This window comes from Cherax quadricarinatus, chromosome 81 (assembly GCF_038502225.1).
Source record: "Cherax quadricarinatus isolate ZL_2023a chromosome 81, ASM3850222v1, whole genome shotgun sequence".
NCBI classification, from domain to species: domain Eukaryota; kingdom Metazoa; phylum Arthropoda; class Malacostraca; order Decapoda; family Parastacidae; genus Cherax; species Cherax quadricarinatus.
This window is the reverse complement of record NC_091372.1, coordinates 3176815-3196075: the sequence shown is the minus strand read 5'-3', so window position 1 is coordinate 3196075 and position 19261 is coordinate 3176815. Positions and strand designations below refer to the sequence as shown.

At 38.7% G+C, this 19261-nt stretch overlaps 1 protein-coding gene across 2 annotated transcripts in view; it reads right to left on the bottom strand.

The window, feature by feature from the left end:
* Su(var)3-3 (lysine-specific histone demethylase Su(var)3-3) overlaps positions 1-19261 on the bottom strand; it is a 121796-nt gene that overhangs the window by 93583 nt on the left and 8952 nt on the right. The window contains exons 3-7 of one of the 2 annotated variants that reach the window (XM_070102259.1): positions 12302-12438; positions 8217-8378; positions 3598-3714; positions 3099-3275; positions 1229-1371 (exon numbers count right to left, since the gene is read on the bottom strand). In XM_070102259.1, the coding sequence (XP_069958360.1) occupies positions 1229-1371; positions 3099-3275; positions 3598-3714; positions 8217-8378; positions 12302-12438 (736 nt within the window). The remainder of the gene's footprint in view (positions 1-1228; positions 1372-3098; positions 3276-3597; positions 3715-8216; positions 8379-12301; positions 12439-19261) is intronic. The other variant, XM_070102262.1, reaches the window with a different exon arrangement.

Below are 19261 nucleotides of genomic sequence, written 5' to 3'. Positions count from 1 at the left end.
AGGTACAATACCATGACTGGAACAATATACAAATAATCCATACATAAGACAGAGAAGATTATGGTAACGTTCCAGTCCGACTTGGGTCAAAGGGGTCCAAGTTGGACTGAAACATCGTCGTAAGCTTCTCTCTCTTATGTGCTGGGTATCTGTCAATAGCAATCATGTCAGAAGTGTGAAAACATTAAAATTCAAATGACCCTCTTGAGCCATAACAACCAAACACAATAATTTTTCGACTGGAGGTTATGTACTTTCCAACCCCAGAACTCAAGCCCAAAGCAAAAATATGTGCAGTAATAAACATCTGATTTGAATGTTCTCTCTCCCTATATAATTTCATTCATTATCATTTTATCAATCATATTTTGTATGGTTTTACTGGAATTTTCACTTGAGAAGTGATTCACAGATGCCTGTGGCCACAGGCAAGGTTATAGCCATTCAACTAGGCTGCGAGACTGACCAGTCCATCTAACAATTAGCAGACAGAGGATCAAGCCTTCACCACTCCGTGTACTGAATGACCCACAAGGATTTAGCGCATCATATAATAATAATAATAATAATAATACAGTAATAATAATAATACAGTAATAATAATAATAATAATAATAATAATAATGACCTCCATTCTAGGTAGGTTGGTAGACAGCAACCATCTAGGGAGGTACTACCGTCCTCCCAAGTGAGTGTAAAATGAAAGCCTGTAACTGTTTTACATGATGGTAGAATTGCTGGTGTCTTTTTTTGTCTCAAACATGCAAGATTTCAGGTATGTCTTGCTACTTCTACTTACATTTAGGTCACACTACACATGCATGTACAAGCATATATATACACACTCTTCTGGGTTTTCTTCTTTCTTACTAGTTCTTGTTCTTGTTTATTTCCACTTATCTCCATGGGGAAATGGAACAGAAATCTTCCTCCGTAACCCATGCATGTTGTAAGAGGCGACTAAAATGCCAGGAGCAAGGGACTAGTGACTCCTTCTCCTGTATATATTACTAAATTAAAAAGGAGAAACTTTCATTTTTCCTTTTGGTTCACCCTGCCTCAGTGGGATACAGCCGGTTTGTTGAAAGAAGAATCACCATCATCATCCCCGCTAAACTAAGGGAACTTCAAGAAAGCTCTATGTCAGTTTCCACTTAATGAAACCACTGGAATGTATGTTTCAACAGTTAATATCTGCAATATAATAAACTAATATACATTTACTTACTTAATGACCCACTCAAGACCTTCTCCAAGACTTATGGGTCGATTATCTACATAGTTAAAGTCCAACTGGTGGGACAGGAAGCTGGTAGCCTCAAGTAATCGGTTAAATTCTCTCTCAACCATCTCATCCTTGTCCTTCAAAACCTTATAAAATCAATGAAAGGATTAAAATTTTAAATAAAAATTGAGCAACAGTAGAAGCAACATGGAACATGCAATATAAAAAAATAATGACTCAAGACTCAATACTCCTAACAACACTGGTCTCTCTCATTTTATGTAAATTTGCTTATGGAATGTCTTACTTCTATCAGTAATTAAGCATATAATATATATTATTTATGGTTGCCATATGCAATCAATAAGGTTCCAAAAGCCTATGAAAGATTTTTATTATGTTTAATTGTTTAGGCCTGATTCAGCTTAGTAGTAATGCCAAGGACCCACAACATACATACAGCATAAAATGAGGGACACCTGAGTACAGTATTCTAATAATTTTTAAAATATCTATAACCAAACAACATGAATTATAAAAGAAATTATTGCTCAGGATATCATACTCAGAATGGCTAGTTTTTACAAGTAGGTTTCCATCGCTTCATGAGAATTCACTGTTACATAACGACCTAGTCTCTACAAATAATCCACTATTTTTTCTTTTTAACACACCGGCCATCTCCCACCAAGGTAGGGTGACCCAAAAGAAGAAACACTCTCACCATCATTCACTTTCTTGCCAAAAGCCACGCCAATATTACAGTTCAGATGAACCACTAAACTGCAAATATCCTCACCCCTCCTTCAAAGTGCAAGCACTGACTTCCCACTTCCAGTCCAGCTAATGGGTTTCCTTGAATCTCTTCACAAAATGTCACCTTCCTCACACTTCAACAGCTCATCAAGTCCCAAAAACAATTTGCCTCCACTCACTCCTATCTAGCATGTTCACACACGCCTGCTGAATGTCCAATGCCCTCACACACAAAATCCTCATTACCCCCTCCTAGGGGGTCCCTACCCTCCTCTCCTCCACTACACATTTATACACTCTCCAAGTCATCTTATTTTGTTCCATCCTCTCTAAATATCCAAACCTCCTCAGCCTTCTACATAATACTTTTAGTAACTCAGCACCCCATAATCTCCAAGTTAAGAATTCTCTGCATAATATTTACACCACACATTTTTTAGAACAAGAGAGGCTGGTGGTAAGTGGTGAATACAGGCTGGTTGATAAGTGGTGGAAAATAGGCTGGTTGATAGGTGGTGGAAAATAGGCTGGTTGATAAGTGGTGAAGACAGGCTGGTTGATAAGTGGTGGAAGCTAGGCTGGTGGTAAGTGGTGCAAGACAGACTGGATGATAAGTAGTAGAGTGAGCAAGGGTAAAACTGACCAAAATTATAACTGGATTTTGGATATTATTTTTTTCAGTTTTTTTGAACCAAGTTTTTTTATATATGATCATTCATGAAAGTATGGTAAGCTCATATTTTTGGAGGTAAACTTTCATCAAGAAATGTGCAATTAAACAAGTGTAAGAATGTAGACCTATATTTCACATGTTACGCTGGCTATGTTTTATGTATGGACTGGGAAAGTATCTAACCAGAAATTACTATTACTTTTTTGTTACACTTACTTGCCAGCACATAAAAGTCAGGAAAGTTATAAAAACAAAGAGGCAGCGCAAAAAATAAAAAAACAGGAAAACAGTATTAAAAGTGGAAAAACAAACTAATTAATGTTGCATTAATGTAACTACAACAAAAGAAAAAATATGTATGAATGGGTACATCTTTTACTTTTCCAATAAAATTTCAATGGTAATGAGGATAAATCAGTTCAGTGTTTGAGTACAATTACTTACAGTGTTTCCGTTGGATTCGTAAAGGGGACACTTTTGCTTAATCCGTACTAATTCCATATTTATTTGTTTTGATAAAACATTAACAGGATTTCCTCCTAATCCCGTCACCACCATGGCTCCTAAATCAGCTATGTATGGTCCCTTGCGGAAGGTTGCAATTCTGCCTCCAACACGATCCTGAAAACAATGATTAACTAATAATTTATTCAATAATTACTTATTAAATTATATGAAAACCAGGTAAGAGAGAACTTTTAAAACTAATGACAGGGAAAACAAGAAGCCAAAATTTTAAACAGTTAAAAGTTCAGTATTGCACAGTAGTTCTTTCTGAAAGGTCTAATAAACATTTGAGCAACAAGAGCAGATACTGTGCACTACAAGCACAGCTCTGTTACTTTAAGTACAAACAAGTAATCACAAATGAATCACATTAACCTTACAGTAAGTACAACAATTATCACACTGAGTAAATACTGTACAAAAACTTAGTACCAACCCGAGCTTCCAAAACAGTAACTTCAAATCCAAAAGATGTAAGTTGTTGGGCAGCGGCCAAACCAGCAATCCCTGCTCCAATGACAATGACACTCCCATACTTCTTCTGGGGAAGGGGCTGTATGCCATACCACATAAATAAGAAACCAAATATTTATTTGTAAAATTAACTGCTAAAATAAAAGAACACGAGAGACAATGTACAGGAGGTATATATGTGAACAGTGGTGCCTCGGGATATGAACGGCTCAAAACTCGAACAATTATGTAAGTGTATTTATGTAAGTGCTTTTGTAAGTGTATTTTTAGGGGTCTGAAAAGGATTAATCTAATTTACATTATTCCTTATGGTAACAAATTTGTTTGGTATCAGCACTCAAACAGCCTTCTAGAACGAATTACATTCATATCCTGAGGTACCACTGTATTTGTTTTAAACACATCGGCCTTTTTCCACCAAGGCAGGGTGACCAAAAAGAAGAAACACTTTCATCATTACTCACTCCATCAGTGTCTTGCCAGAGGTTTGCTGATAATACAGTTCAAAAACTGCAACACATCTCCACCCTTCCTTCAAAGTGCAGGCACTGTACTTCCCACCTCCAGGACTCAAGTCTGGCTACCTGGTTTATTCCCTAAATCCCTTCATAAGTGTTACTTTGCTCACACTCCAACAGCGTGTCAAGTCATAAAAAACATTTGAATCCACTCCCTCCTATCTAACATGCGCAAGCACACTTACTAAAAGTCTATGCTCCTCACACACAAAACCTCCTTTACCCCCTCCCCCAACCTTTCCTAGGATGACCCCTACCCAGCATTTCTTCCACTACAGATTTATAAGCCCTCTTCTCTAAATGTCTGAAACACCTCAACAACCCCTCTTCAGTTCTCTAGATAATACTTTAAAAAACCCTGCACCTCCTTCTAAATCTTCAAGCTACGGATTCTCTGTATAATATTTGCACCAAACATAGCCCTCACACATGACATCCCCACTGCTTCCAGCCTTCTTGTTGTAACATTCACCACCCATGTTTCCCATTATAGAAAATATTCTTTGTCTCCACAGACTCCTCAATGTACCACACACTTTTATCCCCTCATTAATTCTATGATTCACCTTTTTTTTGATAGACCCATCTACTGACAAGTCCACTCTCTAATATCTGAACACATTCACTTCTTATACTCCTTCCCTCTAATCTGTTATCCAATCTTTCATTTCCTAACATTCTTATCCTCATAATGTCCAAATTTGGACATAAAAATTTAGGCATTTCTGGCTGTCCTGGACTAATAAAATATTTACAAAAAGCATAAAATGCTCATGAAATCTAGTGCAATATTTAATGGAACAAAAAATTTCTGTCAGAAGTTAATGAAACTATGTATATCTGTATTTACAAGGCCAGCTATGAAGAGGAGTAAAAAACATAAAGTAGAATCATATTGGAACGAAAATTTTGGAGAAAAGTACTTGATCCATTCCTCTTGTATTAACACTGAGACGGAAGTTTTCCTGATATAGCTACTAACAAGGAGTAATACATATTATTTGTGGCTTTTTAAAACAATTAAAAGAATTGACCTGAGAGATAAAAAACGCCAAGGAGTCCAAAAGAAATATTAGCCCCTTTCAGGGTCCGTGCCATAGATCTACGGCTTTACGTTCAGGGTCCAAACCGTAGATCTACGCCATGAGCTCAGCTCACTCTGATAAGCTGTGAGCAGTAAATTTGGGCCTAGATATGAGAGAATACATCTATGTGGTACGTGTGCACCACATAAAACAAATCCTGCAGCACGCAGTGTATAACGAGATAAAAACATATTGACCGTAATTTTCGATTAAAACAGCGACTTTGCAGTGTTTTTTCGTATGTTTTTTATAGTTGTATTTGTGATTTCTTGGTCTCATTTGATAGAATGGAAGATATATTACAGAACTAGAGATGATTTTGATTGGTTTTAGTACGGAAAATGGCTTGAAACTGAGCTCAAAATAGCAGAAATGTTAAATTTTTGCCGATGTTCAAAAGTAAACAAATGACCTCGTACATCTAATACACACCAGCTGGTGGGTCTAATATATGTTCACACATGTGCTGATATTCTTTACACATTTATTACAATATTGCATGACGGTAAATCTTCTATTTTTTGGTCTGAATAAAAATTCATTATGTGAATTAAAAATCAAAATGGAATTCATTTGTAAAGCCTGAAAACATAATTAATGAACAGAGGAAATGTTAGTTTAGTGCCAGGAATGCCTGCATTGTTTATTCTGGACCCTATTTTGAAATTGGAAAATTTTGAACTTTGCACTAAATTGGCCAAATTACCAATTGTAGTTGCAACAGTTGACTTGACGATTTCTTGTGCTCTATCGATAGAACAGAAGTAATAATAGTGAAATAGCTAAGAATTTGGTCGACTGGAATAAGGTAATTGGCCTAAAATGGGAGTCCAAGTCAGCAAAATCGCCAATGTGTAAATATTGCTGACACATCAAAATTCACAAGAGCATAATTTCATCAAATTTCATACTTTTTGTTTTATTACCTTCAGAAAAAGATTCTCTACCGTTTCATAAGAAAAAATAACAAAATTAGTTTTTGAAAATTCTTGGACCCTGGTGCGCACTTTGAAATTTGGCCTCTGGACCCTGAAAGGGCTAAAGGAAAGTAATCATCGCATTACTATAGTATATAATATTATCAAACGAAATGCTTAACCCGGATGAGCATTCGGGTCAAGGAGTATTGGAGGGTCAAGCCTCTGTTCAAAAATCATGATTTGGTCTCTTGTTCAGTCAGGCTGGCGTGAAAATTATTTTATTTTTATTTTTATTATTAACACACTGGCTGTCTCCCACCAAGGTAGGGTGGCCCGAAAAAGAAAAACTTTCATCATCATTCACTCCATCACTGTCTTGCCAGAGGCATGCTTATACTACAGTTATAAAACTGTAACATTAACACCCCCCTCCTTCAGAGTGCAGACACTGTATCTCCCATCTCCAGGACTCAAGTCCAGCCTGACGGTTTTCCTGAATCCCTTCATAAATGTTACCTTGCTCACACTCCAACAGCACATCAAGTCCTAAAAACCATTTGTCTCCATTTGCTCCTATTTATCATGCTCATGCATGCTTGCTGGAAGTCCAAGCCCCTCACACACAAAACCTCCTCTACCCCTTCCCTCCAACCTTCTCTAGGCCGACCCTTAACCCACCTTCCCTCCACTACAGATTTATACACTCTCAAAGTCATTCTATTTTGTTCCATCCTCTCTACATGTCCAAATCACCTTAAGAACCCCTCTTCAGCCCTCCGGATAATAGTTTTGGTAATCCTGCACCTCCTCCTAATTTCCAAACTACGAATCTCTGCATTATATTCACACCACACATTGCTCTCAGACACGACATCTCCACTGCCTCCAGCCTTCTCCTTGTTGCAACATTCACCACCCATGCTTCACACCCATATAAGAGTGTTGGTAGAACTATACTCTAATACATTCCTCTCTTTGCTTCCATGTATAAGATTCTTTGTCTCCACAAACTCCTCGGTGCACCGCTCACCTTTTTCCCCCCTCATCAATCCTATGATTCACCTCATCTTTCATAGACCCATCTGCTGACACGTCCACCCCTAAATATCTGAATACATTCACCTCTTCCATACTCTCTCCCTCCAATCTGATATCTAATTTTTTGTCACCTAATTTTTTTGTTAGCCTCATCACCTTACTCTTTCCTATATTCATTTTTAATATTCATCTTTTACATACCCTACCAAACTCATCCACCACGTTGACAATGATTTTGATTCAATAATCATGACCTGGTCTCTTGTTCAATAAGACTGGTGTGAAAATGAGTAGTATTAAGAATAAACCTTGTATGCATTATGATTAGAAAAGACTGAAGTCAATGCTAAAATACGAGGGGGACAGCCTTTCCTCACTGAACGATGGGGTTCCAATCCTAAGACCATGCCGGTAAACGAATCTGTCGCTAAGTGAGGAGCATACTATAATGGTAGTGGGTTTGTGTCAACCATCTTTGATTTTGTTTTAATGTCACCTTTGAACCATTGATAACATTTCTGGTATATTTTGAAATGTTTATACAGTAGTGTACTGTATATTGTAATAAACAGAACAGAGGAAATCAGCTCTAATATACATTATTTAGGTATGCATACAAGTCAGAGAGCCTGTCATAAGTCCGAGTCATCGGTAAACGAGGACGTCGCTAAGTGAGGAGAGGCTGTATTAAATATAACTTCTTATAAAAGAGATAATGGAGGTGGAAAATTTGTGAAAGTGAAGCATTATTAAGCCCAGGAGTAATATAATATATAAGCACATACATGAGAGACAAGGTGACAAACCAATCATCCCCAGCAAATTACAAGCTTTTCAAGTAGTATCTGTTTTCCTTAAAAAGAAGAAATAGAAATTATATATAGGTGTTGAAATTCTCTGTAATGCTGTAAGCTAGTCATGCCAGTTAAAATTATAAATCAATATTAAACGCTGATACCAAATAAATAAAAACTATCCTTTCACACCACTACAGATTTGTCAGCTAAAAAACTTTTATACCTTAACTCTTTTAAATACACCAAAATTGATGTATCCATGACGCTCCAGGTAAGCATGGATACGTGCACACAGGACGCCTTCTGAATTAAATGGTGACTCCAGATCTGCCATTACTCCTTCATACGTCAGCTCCTGAAGTGGAGACTCCAGCCACATCTGCAGCTGAGAGACAGAGATAGTAATTAGTCTAAATAAATTTATTAATATTATTCACAGCTAATTCCATTTTAGAAATGTAATTTATATGAAGAATATATAGGTGAACAGTATTTAGATATGGGTAAGGATGTTTTCATTGCATTTATGGATTTGGAAAAGGAGTATGACAGGGTGGATAGGAGAGCAATGTGGCAGATACTGCAAATGTATGGAATAAGTGGTAAGTTACTGACAGCAGTTAAGAGTTTTTACGAGAATAGTGAGGCTCAGGTTAGAGTATGAAGGAGAGAGGGAGATTATTTCCCAGTAAAAGTAGGCCTTAAGCAGGGATATGTGATGTCACCATGGCTGTTCATTACATTTATAGATGGGGTTGTAAGAGAAGTGAATGCTCGGGTGCTGGCAAGAGGTGTGGGGTTAAAAGATAAAAAAATCTAACACAAAGTGGGAGTTGTCACAGTTGCTCTTTGCTGATGACACTGCTTTTGGGAGATTCTGAAGAGTTTCAGAGGTTGGTGAATGAGTTTGGAAGGGCATGTAAAAGGAGGAAACTAAAGTGAACATAGGAAAGAGCAAGGTGATGAGGATAACAAAAAAATTAGGTAATGAAAAATTGGATATCAGACTGGAGGGGAGAAGTATAGAGGAAGTAAATGTATTCAGATATTTGGGAGTGGACTTGTCAGCAGATGGGTCTATGAATGATGAAGAGAATCATAAAACTGGAGACAAAGAACATTATTCATGGAAGCAAAGAGGGGAATGTATGAGAGTATAGTTGTACCAATGCTCTTACATTGGTGTGAAGCATGGGTGGTGAATGTTGCAACAAGGAGAAGGCTGGAGGCAGTGGAGATGTCATGTCTGAGAGCAATGTGAGGTACGCAGAGAATCCATAGTTTGGAAATTGGGAAGAGGTGCGGGATTACCAAAACTATTATCCAGAGGGCTGAGGAGGGGTTGTTGAGGTGGATCGGACATTTAGTGTAGGTTAATTGTGAAACATAAAGAATGAGACTAAAGAATTGTAGTGTCGTAGAGTTAACAAGTAAAATTCTAGCTTCATGAAGTTAACAAATCAAATTCTAGTGTCATCAAGTTAACAGGAAGTCTAGTGAACAAATAGCCTGTGTATTGATCATTTTTACACTATTACATCTATGAGGAAGAATGCTAAACCCACAGGGAGTCATACAGCACCTGGGTGAACGGGAAGCAATCAGGTTCAATCTAAGGAAAGATAGGTCCTATTTCTTAGATTAATTGCCCCTTACCCTTGAAGGTAGCTGTGTACTAAGAAAATTTATTATTACATAGATATGTTACCTTAAAAAACTGTCTAATTTTCCCTTGGTCAAGTTTCCTCATTATTATTATATATTTCGATGTTTGAGGAACAGTGGAACCCCGAATATCGGCCGTAATCCGTTCCAGAAGGTCGGCCTAAATCCAAAAAGGCCTAAATTCAAAGCAATATTTTCCATAAGAATTAATGTAAATACAATTAATCCGTTCCAGACACCCAAAAATAATAAAAAAAAAAATACATTATGTAAAGTTTAACTATACAGTGGAATCTCAAAAATCGAACTTAATCCGTTCCATGAGCTAGTTCTAAATTCAAAAAGTCTGAAATTCGAAGCAATATTTCCCATAAGAAATAATAGAAATACAATTAATCCGTTCTAGAAACCCAAAAATATTCACACAATAAATACATTTTATAGAGATTAATTACAGTTTTACATACAACAACTACTATAGTTTTTAATTATGTATAGTAATACATATAAAATAACATTTTTACTTACCTTTATTGAAGATTGGTGATGGCATCTGGAAGATAGGGAGGAGGAGAGAGGGAGTTGGGGTTAGTGTTTGGAAGGAGAATATCCCTCCATGAGGACTTCAGGTAAAGCCCTCTCTGGGGTTACTTCCTTTCTCTGTCTTTTAATGCCACTAGGACCAGCTTGAGAGTCACTGGACCCCTGTCTCACAAAATAACTGTCCACAGTCCTCTGTTTCTGGCACCTCTTTAACATTTCCCTAAAATGGGACATGGTTCTGTCACTGAACTTGTTGCAAAGATGGCTTGTTTCAGCTTGCTCAGGGCGGTACTTCTGCACAAACATTTGGACATCATTTCACTTGGCACAAATCTCCTTAATCTTTGAAGAAGGCACCTCATCCACTCCCTATATTAACACCTTTCGCAACATCAGCTTCCTTGATTTGTTCTTTCTTTGACAGGATAGAACCGATGGTCGACTTGTTTTTCCCATACAACCTGGCAAGCTCAACAAGTCTCACACCACTCTCATACTTCTGTATTATTTCCTTCTTCACATCTATGGTATTTCTCACTTCCTTTACCACAGGGGTACCACTAGCAAGTTTCTTTGGGCCCATGACAGCTTATTTCACAGTCCCACAAGCACTAAACACAACGAAATAATCGTACAATGCCTGAATGAGAATGCAGGTTAGTGTTCACTCAAGCATAAACAAATCTAGACTGCTCGTGGCGCTTGCGCGGGGATGTGGCCAGAGCGGGCGGCAGACAGGTCCCATACCCGGTGATCCGAAAATAGGGGCGCGTTCGATAATAGGGACACAGTGTCCAAAAAAATGGTCCTATTTTCGAAACGTTCGATATGTGATACGCTCGATTTTTGAGGTTCCACTGTAGTTTTACATACACAAAACAATGACATTTACATATAAATGAACATTTAAATCATTATTACATACCTTTATTGAAGACTCTAGTTTGCGTATGGAAGACGGGTATTTTTTCACACTCGGGTCAAACACTTCATGGACCCAGTCAATGAAAATTTGCTGCATGACCCATGCCTTATGATTAGCTTTCCACACCACACAATTTACTCTTGATGACATTGTTTTTCTTGAACACACTGGGATTTTCAGAGTGATACACCAGTAAAGGCTTCACTTTGAAATCACCACTAGCATTAGCACAGAACAAAAGAGTTACCTATCTTTCATAGGCTTGTGTCCTGGCAGTGCCTTTTCCTCCTACGTGATGTAGGTCCTCTTTGGTATTTTCTTCCAAAGGAGGCCTGTTTCATCACAAATGAACACTTGTTGGGGGAGGAATCTTTCAGTCTCTACGTACCCCTTGAATTCCTACACAAATTTTTCAGCCGCATGTTTGTCTGAACTTGCAGCCTCATTATGCCTTACAATACTGTGTATGCCACTATGCTTCTTAAATCTGTCAAACCAGCCTCTGCTGGCCTTAAATTCACTAACATCAGCACTAGTTCCAGGCATTTTCTTTACGAGATCTGCATGCAACTGCCTTGCCTTTTTACAAATGATTGTCTCTGAAACACTATCTCTCAGTAAATGTTTTTCGCTGATCCACAACAACAACTTCTCCACATTTTCCACTGTTTGTGATCTCTTTTTCGTTAACATGTTTACCCCTTTTGCCACATCAGCTTCCTTGATTTATTCTTTCTTTGCCAGGATAGAAGTGATTGTTGATTTGTTTTTGCTGTGCATCCTGGCAAGCTGAAGCTCACGTACACCACTCTCGTATTTTCCTACAATTTCTTTCTTCAATTCTATCGTGTTTCTCACTTTCTTTACCAAAGGGCTGGCACTCTGAACTTTCTTTGGGCCCATGGTAACTTATTTCAGTTGCACTTAATACACAAGCACAAAAACCAATGGACTTAAAGGAAATATTTGGATGAATGCATGGAGTATATGCTCACTCACCAAGAGACACAGGGAGACTGACTCACCTACGCGCAGCATCCTGGCGGAAGGTGGGCTGACACGTCTAATACGGCTGACTTGTGAGGCACCGGCTGAAACAACTTTTTAATCACACACCGAAATGGACAACTAGAGTATAAACTAGAGAAGGTAAACAAGTTACCTTCAAAACTTACTATTCTGTTTCTTATATGAAGAAAGAGCCTGTGTGTTGGGGGCGGACTCTTGACAATATCGGAGAAGAGCGAGCCTTCAAGGGTAGTGAGCTTGTCGGCAGGCATGCGACTCTGGAATGCTGCACCATCCAACCCAACTGAAGCAATCGTCAGATATTCGTGTGATTTCACAACTCCGAATTAAAAAAAATAGTAAAACAAAAAATTCCCTAAGGAGTGTGATATTTCCTAATTATAATGTAGAGGCACTTAAGCAAAGGTTTAAGGTAAATTATTATTATTATTGTTATGATAATTATTTTCCAACAAAGTGGCTATTTCCCACCAAGGCAGGATGACTTAAAGAGAAAAACAAAAGTTTTTCTCTTTAAATTTAGTAATTTATACAAGGGGTTACTAGCCCCTTGCTCCCAGCATATTATTATTATTATTAATTATTATTATTATTATCACTATTATTTATAATTACATTCATGGGTAAGTGCTAAACCCATAGGGCACAGTGCCAGGGAAATAGATGATCAGGTTTCATCCAAGGAAGGTATGAGTAGCTCCAATTCCCAGATCAAGATCACTTCATTGGTATCACAATGTTACAGTACAATGGTACACATTAAACAATGCATGTAGTTTAAAGAGTATTTTTTTTTAATCTTTAAAGCCTCTGGGCCTCCAATGGAAATAAGTCACATTACTGGACTTTATTGGGCTACTCTAGGTTAAATTTACATACAAATGCCAATTTTTATTTCAAAATTACTGTACAAAACACAGGATGCTTAGCACTTTAGGCAAAACTTAGGCTATACTACTTAAAATCTACAGAATTACTGCACATTTCATATGCCCATAACACCCATGTGCCTTCGAGGTCATTATTAACCCTTTGAGGGTTTCGGACGTACTAGTACGGCTTGCATGCAGGGGTTTTTGACGTACTAGTACGCATAAATTCTAGCGCCATCAAATCTCGCGGGAAAAGACTGGTAGGCCTAGATGTGAGAGAATGGATCTGTGTGGTCGGTGTGCGCAGTAGAAAAAAAATCTGGGACCCAGTGGTGCATTGTGGGAACGCCATCTTAGTACACAATGTCCACCATGCCTCACGGTAAGAAGTTCCTCACTCCTTGGCAAATTGGGACACTTTTGTTCCCCAGTGACAGTTCTAATGCAGATGGAAGTGCCAGTGAAGATGAGTTTCAAGGTTTTGGTGAGGTTTTGACCGAAACTAATGACCATAATATCGGTAATAGTGAGGAAAACCCAGACAACCCTCAGCCTTCCACCTCTGGTGCTGGGCTGACTTGCTCACATTCAGTTGTACCAGAATCAAAGAAGAAACTCTTATTTTCCCAAATCCCAGACTCAGATGTGAGCATTTGTGATGACAGTGATAGTGATTATGAACTACAAGCTCTTGAAAACAGTTCCAGTAGTAATAGTGAAGTGGAATAGTAGTCCCCAGTGAAGCGTCGGTATATACAACGATATATGCGCTCTGGTAGTGTGCCATATGCTATTCCAAGGGGAAGGAGTACATCTCGGAGTACATCCCGTGGCTGTACAACAGGAACAGACAGTGAAAATGACGATGATAGTGCTGCAATTGGGATGGAAAATGTGCATGGTGGTGGTAGCGGTGGTGATGGCCGTGAGACACCAGCAGTGGGCCATGCTGCCACCCACGCCACTGCCTCAGCTGATCTACAACAAAGGCCACCAGCCTCCACAACCACAACCTCCACAACCACAACCACCTGTCATTGTCCAGTACCCACCAGCAGACCGCACCTGGGACTGGCAGGAAGCTGTCAATTTTGTTCCAAATCCCCACCAGTTTGATGGCAGCCAAAGTGGAATATGGCCATCTTGTACACTTGGGAGCAATGCCACTGAACTGGAATGTTTCAAGTTTTTCTTTGACAAACCCCTGATTGAAAGTATTGTCATGGGAAGCAACACATACTACGAGTACACCATGGCAAACACAATACTTTCACCAAAATCACGTCTACACCAGTGGAAGGAGGCAACTGTGGCTGAGATGTATCTTTTCTTTGCCACAATAATGCTTATGCCACATGTGTACAAGTACAAAGTGAAATCATACTGGTCAACAGACCGCCTGATTGCAACCCCAGGTTTCAGTGATATAATGCCAGTGAATCGATTTGTGCTAATGTTATGTATGCTTCACTTCTCAGACAAAACCAGGCCTGACAGAAACAACAGGTTATGTAAGATTAGGCATGTGTTTGTGTATCTGAAAGAGAAATTCAATATGTATTTTTATCCCTTCAGGAAGCTTGTAATTGATAAGCCTTTTATTCTGTTCAAAGGAAGACTCTCTTTCAAGCAGTACATACCAAGCAAGAGGAAATGCTTTGGTATAAAGTTGTTTGTGCTCTGTGATTGTTACAGTGGTCTGGTATTGGATATTATTGTGTACACTGGAAGTTATACATTGCAAAATACCAGGAAGTTATTGGGCATCTCTGGTGATGTGGTTAGAACAATGATAGAACCATACCTTGGTAAGGGGCATATATTATATACTGATAACTGGTACACAAGCCCCTCAGTGATTTACTGCGAGTGAACATGACAGATGTGTGTGGCACAGTGCGTGCAAATCGGAAGCATATGCCCAGGTTTGATGTTGGCACTCGTAGAGGTGAGGTGCAGGCATTTGCTGCCAATGACATCATGGCATTTTGGTGGCATGACAAACGAGATGTCACACTGTTGTCATCAGTTCACCCTAATGAAATGGCAGACACTGGCAGGCAGCACAGAGAGAGCAATGAACCCATTCTAAAACCTGCAGCTGTGATTGATTACACCTTCAATATGCGTTCAGTGGACAAATGTGACATGCAGATTGGGTTTGCTGATTGTGCTCGCAAGAGTTATAAGTGGTACATAAAACTCTTTTTCCATCTTCTGGACATTTTCATGCTCAATGCTTATAATATGTATAAGATGAGGACCAGAAACACACCACAATATGGAGAATTCTGTTTGTCTGTCATCAGACAAATAGTATTCAAGTACCAAGGAAGAACACCTGCAATAGACCGCCCACCAAATTATCAACAACTACCTTCTCGTCTGAAGCATGGTGATCACTTCCTAGCAAAACTGCCTGCTACTGCTTTCAAGAAAAAGGCTCAGAAGAGGTGTTACGTCTGTGCACATACAAGGAAACACCCACAACAACGCAGAGACACTCGTTTTATGTGTGAGGAATGTAAAACACCACTGTGCATGACACCATGTTTCAAAGACTTTCACAGGCTGCAGAAAATTCTAGAAACATTCCCTGTGACTGTATATGTGTATATAAAATATAGAAAAATAGTAATAAACAACATTTCATATCGTTTGTTTGTGTAAATATTTTCTATAAACAAAACAATGACAACAGTGTTTACACCCTTATTGTGTAGTATTGAAATAGAAAAAACTTACAAAATACTGATCATATTGGTCTCACAGGCCATAAAAGTTACTTGGAAAAAGAAAAATTAAAAAATAATAGAAAAAGTACATAAAACAGTAAATAAAAGAATACCGGGAGACGGCAGTCGGCGATGTTGCCACATTGTCCCCTTTTTTCGTCAACTTCACGCCTCCATATCTCGGTAAGTATTGATGGTAAAAATTTTTTGTTTAGCCTATAATATTTAGAAAAAAAATCAATTTTTTCATAAGAAATTTTTTTTTTTTTTTTTTTAAATTTGGCCGACCCTGAGAACGAGTCTCTGAGAGGACCTGTCGACCCTCAAAGGGCTAAAATAAGTATTTGTATGTTACATACACAAAACCTATATAAAAACTGACTATAGGCGGGCCTGGCTTTACAGTGCTCCGCTAATGCAGTGTTTTCTATTATACCCATTCTTCGTTCATTCTGGCTTCCTACAATAAATATATTCACCACTCACTATATGCCAAAGATGAAAATATTTTAAGGTAAGTAATGTGTGTAGTGTATATTCACATTTTAGGCCTAGCTCTATTGTCACTTAACCCTTTGAGGGTCGACAGGCCCTCTCCGAGACTCGTTCTCAGGGTCGGCCAAATTTAAAAAAAAAAAAATTTTTCTTATGAAAAGATAGAGAATCTTTTCCTGATCGTAATGACACCAAAAATATGAAATTTGATGGAAAACTTACGGAATTATGCTCTCGCGAAGTTAGCAGTCTCGGTGATGTTTACGGATCGGCGATTTTGCCCACTTTGAGCCCCATTTTCAGCCAGTTCCACTGTACTAGTCGACAAAAAACATGAATATTTCACTAGAACTCCATATTTTCTATTGAATGAGTGCAAGAAACCACCCATTTACCAATTTCAACTATCCAGTTCAGTGGTCAGAATTTAGCAATTTTGCCAATTTCACACAAATTTCAAAAGATGCCAATTTCCGAATAGGGTCCAGAACAAACAAGAAATACATTCCTGGCACTAAAATGACATTTCCTCTGTTCATTAGTCACGTCTCAAGGCCCCTCTTACATTCTTTTGCTTTCCACTTTGAATTTTTATTCTCACAAAAAATAGAAGATTTACTGTTATGCAGACTATTGCATTAGTGTAAAAAATGGAATGAATCATATTGGCGCACTTGCAAAAGAATATTAGACTCACCAGTTGACGTGTATTGGACGCTTGGCATGATTTGTTTACTTTTGAACTTTGGTAAAAATCGAACATTTCTGCTACTTTGAGCTCAATTTCAAGGTACTTTTCATTGTAAAACCAGTCAAAATCATCTCAATTTCTATGATATGCCTTCCATTCTATAAAATGAGACCAAGAAAACTAGAATACAACAATAAATACCATACGAAAATACAGTGCAAAGTCGCTGTTTTATTCCAAAATAACGGTCAAAGTTTTTTTTTCTCATTATGCACTGTGTGCTGCAGGATTTTTTTTATACTGTGCACACTGACCACATAGACCCATTCTTTCATATGTAGGCCTACCAGCTTTCTCCCACTAGATTTGAGGGCGCTAGAATTTAAGCGTACTAGTACGTCAAAAACAATGGGTCGTAAGCCGTACTAGTACGTCCGAAACCCTCAAAGGGTTAATATATGACAGTGTAAACATGTTATCAGGTTTTTACATGCATTTGAAAGTGAAAAAAAGATTATTTTTCACTTTACAGCAATTTTTGCTTTACAGCAGAAGACCAGAACCTAACCTGCTGTATAAGCAGGGCTGTACTTTACAGTAATAGCCTGGAACCTAACCTGTTGCATGAGCAGGGCCCTCTACCACAGTATCCCAACACCTACTCTGCTGTATGAGCAGGGCCCCTGTACTGCACTAGCCCAAAACCTACCCTGATGAATAAGTGGAGTCCTTTTATACAGCAGTAGCCCAGAACCTAACCTGCTGTGTAAGTGGGACCCTCCTTTACAGCAGTTGCCCAGAACCTACCCTGCTGTATGAGTGGGACTGCTCTACTGCAGTAGCTTGGAACCTAACCTGTTGTATAAGCAGGGCCCTCCTTTTCAGCAGTAGCCTGGAACCTAACCTGCTGTATAAGTGGGTTCCTCCTTTACAGCAGAAGCCTGGAATCTAACCTGCTGTATAAATGGGGCCCTCCTTTACAGCAGTAGCTTGGAACCTAACCTGCTGTATAAGCAGGGCCTTCCTTTACAGCAGTAGCCTGGAACCTAACCTGCTGTATAAGTGGGTTCCTCCTTTACAGCAGAAGCCTGGAATCTAACCTGCTGTATAAGTGGGGATCTCCTTTAGAGCAGTAGCCTGGACCCTAACCTGCTGTAAATGCAGGGCCTCCTTTACAGCAGTAGCCTGAAACCTAACCTGTTGTATAAGCGGGGCCCTTCTTTACAGCAGAAGCCTGGACCCTAACCTGCTGTATAAGAAGGGCTCTCCTTTACAGCAGTAGCCTGGAACCTAGACTGTTGTATAAGCAGGGTTGTCCTTTACAGCAGTAGCCTGGAACCTAGACTGTTGTATAAGCAGGGTTGTCCTTTACAGCAGTAGCCTGGAACCTAGACTGTTGTATAAGCAGGGTTGTCCTTTACAGCAGTAGCCTGGAACCTAGACTGTTGTATAAGCAGGGTTGTCCTTTACAGCAGTAGCCTGGAACCTAGACTGTTGTATAAGCAGGGTTGTCCTTTACAGCAGTAGCCTGGAACCTAGACTGTTGTATAAGCAGGGTTGTCCTTTACAGCAGTAGCCTGAAACCTAGACTGCTGTATATGCAGGGCCATCCTTTACAGAAGTAGCCTGGAACCTAGACTGTTGTATAAGCAGGGTTGTCCTTTACAGCAGTAGCCTGGAACCTAGACTGCTGTATATGTGGGGCCACCCTTTACAGAAGTAGCCTGGAACCTAGACTGTTGTATAAGCAGGGCTGTCCTTTACAGAAGTAGCCTGGAACCTAGACTGCTATATAAATGGGGCTTTCCTTTACTAAAATTTCTGATGCAGTCTGACAACATTCAACAACACATTAACTAAAACAAAAAAATTACAGTATAAATACAGTGGAACATCAGTTTTCATATGCCCTAGTTTGTATGTAAAATTATGTATGGTTATTCTCCATAAAATGTATTTTCGTTAATATTTTTGGGTGTCTGGAATGGATTAATTGGATTTACATTATTTCTCATGGAAAATATTAACAAAAAAATACATTTTATAGAGAATAACTATATTTTTACATACAAACTAGGGCATACAAAAACCAAGGCTCCACTGTACTAACAATGCATTAATGCAGAATGTCCATAACCTGTATGATTACAGAAATCTTATCCTCAGTTGGGTTATATACCAAGTTCAATTCTGAGGCTGATGAGATTAAGCCTTTGTGTACATTTTGTTATGAATCCTGACAAATTATAAGCTGAGTACATTTTTATTGCCATGTTAAATAATTTTCTTTAGGCATTACAAACCACTTCCATT